The sequence below is a fragment of the Octodon degus genome, unplaced genomic scaffold, assembly GCF_000260255.1.
Source record: "Octodon degus isolate 3935 unplaced genomic scaffold, OctDeg1.0 scaffold00056, whole genome shotgun sequence".
NCBI lineage: Eukaryota > Metazoa > Chordata > Mammalia > Rodentia > Octodontidae > Octodon > Octodon degus.
Genome location: NW_004524632.1, coordinates 9,844,637 through 9,852,058, shown reverse-complemented (window position 1 = coordinate 9,852,058; position 7,422 = coordinate 9,844,637). Strand labels below are relative to the sequence as shown.

Sequence of the window (7,422 nt, the reverse complement as noted above, 5' to 3'; positions counted from 1 at the left end):
CTTGAGTTATGGGGATCGAACCACAGAAACCTGAGCCTGACTGCTTTGTTGAAGCAGCCACTTAAAGAACTGAGCTAAGGGGCAGGCCACCAACACAGGATTTTTTAAATGCCAACTAAATAACAGAAGTTTAGCGAGGGGATGTGCAAGGTCACCTATGCTGGCGTGAACTCCTTATTAGGCAAAATATGAAACTGAAATAGAGGGAGTGACCTGCCCGAGACCACACGGACGGTTGGGAACAGAGCCGGAACCAAAGGAGTATCCAGTTTGGCATAATACTTGGTTACAAAAGCACTGTACTACGGTTCTCCTGAAAAATTCTCCACCTCACTTCCCCAAAGACAGTGCCACAGGCCAGCGTGCTCCAGTTCTCTGGTTATGCTGTGTGCACTGCTGTTCAAAATACCTCCGACAATATTTTCCTTTTAAAGTACACAAAGCTTTACATGCATATCCGGTGAAAACCTTTCACTGGAAGCTGTCATACTGTGGTGGCTCCTGGAGCACCTATATTAGATGGTTAAAAAATTAGCTCGGTAAGTGTTTTAATGGCTACGATTGGGTATTCTTGTCGTGGACTATGTTACACCCACACCCGCAAGGCACATACAAAGGATCACTACACGGGGAGTGCTTAAGGCCTCAGGCCTGTTATAGTAAAGGGCACGTTGCCATTTACACCACCAAAACCTTCCCTCACTTTGGGTGTGCGTACCCCAGAGTTCTTGCCACTTTCTTTTACTGTAATAATGTTTTGTTCACTGAAACATTCACTAGGTTGTCAATCACACCTTGTCAATGGCGCTGGACACTGGGGGGGGGGACTTAATTGTGCTGTTAGTGATTATTAAGAAATATAGCCAGTCACTCGCCTTTTTTGCTCATGCACGATGACTGGAACCATAAATATATTCCCAAATATGAATCGGCTCATCTAAAATAATGATGATTGGCTGGGGAGATGGCCCAGTGGAATATGTGCTTCCTTGGCAAGCGCAAGGACCTGAGTTCAATCCCCGGGTCCGCAAAAATAAATAAATAAATAAATGAAATAATGAAGATTGCACTCTAGGAGAACTGACCTAATATTCCTACTAAGACAAGACTCACAACCTACACGCTTAGCATCTTCAGTTGCAGGGAGCGCAAGCACAACACTAATCCCCGTTTGGAACACTGACGTTAGGAGGCGTTTTGAACCTTTGCGGGTTTCCACTTCCCTTTTTCCACGCAGCTTCGGTCCCGACTTGTCATAGCTCCACGTAAAAAGAAACGGTGACAGTGAGCACAGGTCCGATGCTTACCGGAGACCTCGCCACGCTCGCACCTCGCCTTGCTCAGCAGGCGATCCGCTCCGCAGCGCTGCGGAGAGGTCGCCTGTGCCGCTGCCCACAGCCCCGAGCCTGGGCGGGGGAGGGGCAGAGCCTGGCACGTGGGCCAGCGTCGCCTGGTCTGTCTTGCAGATCGTGGACGGCAAGGTGGCCAACGCTCACATCCTTGTGCTCATCGACAACGCCAGGATGGCAGTGGATGACTTCAACCTCAAGTAAGCCCTTTCCGAGCAGAGTGGCGTGAGTTTGGGGTTTGTTCCCTTTATAGGGCGAATCAAGAATTAGATGATACTGAGGGATGATTGATTTGTACGTAGGAGAGTTTTATTTTTCAAAATTGTATTTTGAAAAAAAATGTTTTTGTCTTAATAAATGCACCCCAAAAGATACGAGGTTAACATTATAATGCCTCTAATTTGTGTTTAAAAACATAAGCCATGAATGTGGGTGAAACACTTTTGGCAAACTACTAATGGCCCTGAGCTCTAGGCGGTGGGTGTGTGGCTGTTTATTACTCTGTTATCCCTATGGAGTTACAAACTTGGCCACCAATGGAAAAGCAGCGGAGCCAGAAACAGCCGCAGAGGTCCCCCGTACTGTGTTCCTGGGCTCTGATTAAACTTAAAAAATAAGAGATTGGCTTCAAAGCCAGGGCGAACTTGGAGTTTGCAGCCTCCCAGCAGCGGGGGTGCTCTTCCTTTCTTCTCAACAAAGGTACGAAAACGAGCGCTCCTTAAAGAAAGATCTAGAAATTGAAGTGGAGGCCCTGCGAAAGACCTTAGATGACCTGACCATCGTCACAACGGATCTGGAGCAGGAGGTGGAGGGGATGCGGAAGGAGCTCATCCTCATGAAGAAGCAGCACGAGCAGGTAGGACCAGCCCCGGGGGGCCCCAGGCGCGCTTGGCTCGCAGCCCCCACGCAACAGGACGGCCAGCAGCTACAGGGGGACCTGGCACCTGAATGCCAGTCCTGCCATCCTCCCCGAAGAACCCCAGAGATATCCCCTTTCTCCAGTTTAGCGATATGGATGCAGATGTCAGAAACCACCGCCAAATTGCAGGGGTCAGGAACACGCATGGGCCGAGGCCCTTGTCAGCACGTGGTGCTTCCGGGGCTTGTAGTTCATCTGTTGCTCGGAGCTGCCTACAGTGACCCAGCGCCCAGCCCACTGGGGGACAGGAGAACAAAGAGGTCGTGCCACGGGCCAAAGTAAACATGGCCAGGGGCAGAAATTAAGGATCTTGATCTCCAGAAGCATTTGCCATTCATCTCCAGGAGCTAGGGCTGATAAAATGATAGTAAAACCATCTCCATTTTAGGTGGCTTCTGAACATCAAAGGGCCTCGCCTCTGAATAGCTGGTTAGACCGTCTTGCTAATTAAGCCTTTCCTGCTGGTGCTGAGGTTCCCTGAACTCCTACCGGCGTCAGCCCCACAGAGGCCTAACGTATAGGATTTTAAAGGCTTCTCTCAGCCTTTGGGGTTTTCATTTCTGAACCACTTTCCAAAAGCTCTGGCCTACAACCTGAGTTCTGCTCCACCGTACAGCCGAGACAGCTGCTAGGCAGAACCGTGTACACTGTACCAGCATAAGTGTTTCTAAAATATTTTCAACCCGGGATTGATTTAGGATTCACAGAAGCTGCACGGGTACCTGTCTTGGGCTAGTCTTTATTTTATGAAACTGTTAGAGAAAATAAAGTATATAATTGTGCTAGCACAAAGGAACAACTGGGGGACTGGACTTCACCCACGAAAGTGGCCGCTCCCCCTAGGCTGAGTTCTTTTCAGAATCCACTTTGCTGCTGCCAATCATCGCAACATTTCCGGCCCCTGTTGGCCCTGGTTGCTGATTTGTTTTCTTTCTCTCTTGTGGAACAGGAACTGGAGGGACAGTCCATGCCAAATGACTTCAAGGTCAGCGTGAAAGTGGATGCGACTCCTGGGGGGGATCTACTCAAGGTCTTGGAGGACATGCGGCAGGAATATGAGGTTATAATGAAGAAGCAGCACCAGGACTTGGACGCTTGGTTCAGAGAGCGGGTGAGCGAGCGGTGGGCGGCGCCCTGGACGGCCGCTTCCGAGGGCCGCCGCGGGGCTGACGCCTCCGCCCGTGCTTGGTCTGCAGGCGGCGGCCGTGTCCCAGGAGGTGGCCATACCAGCTGCTGTGCAGGGCCACCAGGGTGACGCCCACGAGCTGAAGCGCACCTTCCAGGCTCTGGAGATTGATCTGCAAGCACAACACAGCAGGGTGAGTGGAGCCAGGAAAGTCCTGAGCGCTGTATGCCCTGGCCTCCCGGAAGCCGTCCGGACTCCAGTCCCGCTCGGCGCCTCTCTCCCCACTCCCCTTCCGTATGGCTCCTGATGAGGCTGGTGGCAGGAGCTTTGGTCATCACATGGAGAGGACTCCGGAGGCCAGGCCATGCAGCTCAGCCTATGAAATGCTGTTAGCCCTCACAGTACCTTGCCAGGCAGGTCGTGATGTCCCCATTTCAGAGATGAGGAAACCAAGTATCCAAGCAGTTAAGGAAACTGGCCAAGGCCACACAACTAGTGCACTGCCACGTGATCCTGGGATGGGGGTTTCTAGACCCCATATTTCTCCTCTGGAAGCCAGCCTACCCTCCAGCTCCATTAGGGAGAAACCCTGGTGCCAAGACAGTAGGTGGTGCAGCCAGGCCTGGCCCGACGCAGTCCCCACGTCTGCATCCTGTCACCTGGCGCACTAAGTTCTGGGGCCAAAGTCCTTTCTGTCATCTTCACGGTTTGCTAAAAGCCCTTCAATGCAGGTTCTACGCGTTCACAGCTCGCTGAAGCCGGGCTGCAGATCCTTGCCAGCCCACGGGCCCCTGGGGTCTCTCACCAGCTTAACGTCCGCGCGCTGCCCTCCTCTCCCCACGGTCTGAGAGGACACGATTAGTTCACTTGTGCTGAGCTGCACACAGCCGGGGACGTGATGGTTTGCAAATCTGTGGTAGCGAACGGACATTAAAAATGTGTGTCGTCAGGGTGAGCATGCCGAGCACGGAAGCTACCGCCGTGTTGTGCTTTGCAACTATAAAGTCACGTGACCTGCCCTGTCACACCTCCTCCGCGACATCACCAAGGCATGCGGACTTTCAAGCAGCAAACGTGGAAATCATCGAGCGCAAATCACATCATAGCAAGTGAGACTGAGACAATCACTACAAGGAAGGACAGTGCAGGACAAGAGGGTGGCCGAGGCAGAAGCTGCCTTTCAAACAAGCTGCTCCGGAAGGGCTTCCCTGTTTGGAGGACAGCTGAGCAAAGCCCCAGTTGCTGCCTGTCTTGGGGAACTTCCACCTGGCCAGGGGTAAACCAGAAGTGTTAGGCGGTAGAGGACAGTCCAGAGCCAGGCAGTGTGCGCCCAGCCCCACAGCATGCCTGACCCTGGCTGCCGAGCCGAGACCCTCGCCCCAGGCAGGCCTGGCAGTGCCTGGGAGCTCCTTGATGCGATGGTTTTACACCCACAAAATGACATCAGAAGTTCCCGCTCTCACGCCCGAGCCAGCAGCTCCCGACTCACGCAGCACAATGATGGCCACAGCTCCAAACGCAATAAGCCCACGCCACCAAAGCAGCCAGGCCATCAGCCGGCCAGCACAAGACTGATTGATTGATTCTTCCCTCTTTCAGAAATCTGCGCTGGAGAACATGCTGCTGGAGACCCAGTCCCGCTACTCCTGCCGGCTCCGGGACATGCAGCAGATCATTTCCCACCATGAGGAGGAATTGCTACAGCTGCGCCACGACCTGGAGCGGCAGAGCAACGAGTACAAGGTGCTGCTGGGCATCAAGATGCACCTGGAGAAGGAAATCAACACCTACCGCCAGCTCCTGGAGGGGGACGGCACGGGGTAAGGCCGGGATGGAAGAGCGAGGGGCAGGTAGCTTGTGTGCGCTGGTGCACCTCACGGGCTCCTTCCGCAGTGGATCTCTAGAGGGACAGAGGCTGAGGGGGACTTCCTCCGAAGATGCCTACGTCAGCGAGCATACACTCGCAGACAGGGGCTCCCTGATGCTAAGATCCGCTCTCAGAACAGTTAAGATGAGCACGTTACAGTCTCTAGGAAATATAAATAACAACTTGAAAACGGTAGAGGGGCTGTACTGACCTAACAGCAGGGAAAGAGTCCTAAACGGGGATGTCTAGACTTTGAGTTTGATGTTCTGACCACGCCAGAACGGTGACAGAAAGGGCGCGACGTTCTATGACCAAAAAGAAAGGACTAGAAACTTTTTCAAAATATACAACTAAAACATCCTGGTACCACACTTAGACCAGCCTGAGAAGTTGTGGGGTTCTAGGCTTCAGACCCCAAACCTAGAAGGGGTGCTAGTGGAGAGATGCCTGCCGCGGGCTGGACAGACGCAGGGAGGCTTGGAAGACCTCTCTCGCCCAAGGTCGGCAGGAGGCTGTCCTCAGCACCTTCCAGAGCCAGCTTCCCCGGGACCCCGGGACCCCGGGACCCCAGGACCCCGGGACCTCGAGCACGCTGAGCTCAGCCGCTAGTCCTCATTAAAGCGCTGAGAATTTACAAGCAGAGTGAAGAGGCTGGCTCGGCAGGAGAGGTGGTGACTGTTGCCAGTATTAAAAACAGGTTGTAACTTTTCTCATTTGTATAGGGCAATGGAAGAAGCCAAGTCCAGCACAAAAGGTAAAACAATTTCTTTCGCTGTTCAGATCTAATTAGCTTTTAGTGCCCCACATATTTATTGATTCTAGAGTAGAGCTTTGCTGGGCTGCCAAATGTTCCATGTTCAGCTTTTAATTTGCTCCCAGACGGCCAGATGTCTTTGATTAATTCAACAAATTAGTTGACACAAAACACAGGGAACTGTCACCGTTGTTCCCACAGTTGCATGTGGAGTATCCCTTATCTACAATGCTTGGGACCAGAAGAGTCTTGGATTTCAGATAGTTTTTTCTTTCATTTTGGATTATTTCAATGTACACAGATATCTTGAGGACAGGAGCCAAGTCCAAACATGAAATTCACTTGTGTTTCATGTACGACCTGTACATATAGCCTGTGGGTAAATTTTGTACAAGATTTTAAACATGTTCCTATGAAGCAAAGTTTTATGGTGTGGAATTTTCCACTTGAGCCATCTTGTGAGTCCTCTGAATGTTTTGGATTTTCAAGCAACTTGGTTGTCAGCTTTTTGGATAAAGGATGTTCAACTTGTCTGTGAAATTTCTATGCCAGCAGTGAAGAAAATTTAAATGATTAATAGTATTATGTCTCAGGCCGAGGAGATGGCTCAGTGGAATAAGCACTTCCCTGGCAAGTGCAAGGGCCTGAGTTCAATCCCCGGTTCTGCAAAAAAAAAAAAAAAAAAAGTATTATGTCTCTATTAAGTAATGGAGACTATTTACTAAAGTCTTAAGAAATTAACTCACATAATTTCCCATCACTTCTGTTGGGCACCAATGTCCCATGAGACTGGAGCAGTGTATTAGGTCACAGCAAAGCTGGCCTGCTGGCCTTCCATAAAATCCAACAGCCGGTCCTCCAGCCTCTCCTAACTCACATCCTGGGATGGGAAAAGCAGTGAGCCAAGAAATCACCCAAATCTACTCTAGGAGAGGTTTGTTTTTAACAGAGCTTTCCTTTGTATCTCTGTTAAAAGTTTCAGTTCTTCCCTAATTTAGAATTCATTTATTGATGTATCAACAGGACCTATTCAAATGAAGCATACCCTTGAGAATAGCAGTCATGATAAACATCTCTGGCCTCTCGCCCATCCACATGGCATGTTTTGCAGATCTTAGAATAAGGTGTTCCAAGTGGCATGTAGTGCTCTTCAAGATAACAGCCTCTGTGGTGCAAGAGCCACTCAGCCCACCTGAGCAGAAAGCACTCCTCAGAGTCTGTGGCCAGAGACCAGCACCTGGATCAGGCACACCCAGCATGAATGACTTGATCTCCTAAAGATGGGTGGTGGAGGACAAGTTCTCGGTGGTGATAACCCTGTTCTCTGGAGCAGAGTCCGCCATAGTGCTTAGTGTTCAGGGTCCACCATATTGCTTAGTGTTCAGGGTCCGCCATATTGCTTAGTGT

General features: G+C 51.0%; 1 protein-coding gene across 1 annotated transcript in view; it reads left to right on the top strand.

The window, feature by feature from the left end:
* The window catches only part of Krt23 (keratin 23), a 12,182-nt gene that overhangs the window by 3,995 nt on the left and 765 nt on the right, over positions 1-7,422 (top strand). Inside the window, exons 2-7 of the mRNA XM_004633736.2 lie at positions 1,467-1,549; positions 2,049-2,205; positions 3,218-3,379; positions 3,465-3,587; positions 4,994-5,214; positions 5,984-6,015. Coding sequence (XP_004633793.1) covers positions 1,467-1,549; positions 2,049-2,205; positions 3,218-3,379; positions 3,465-3,587; positions 4,994-5,214; positions 5,984-6,015 — 778 coding nt within the window. The remainder of the gene's footprint in view (positions 1-1,466; positions 1,550-2,048; positions 2,206-3,217; positions 3,380-3,464; positions 3,588-4,993; positions 5,215-5,983; positions 6,016-7,422) is intronic.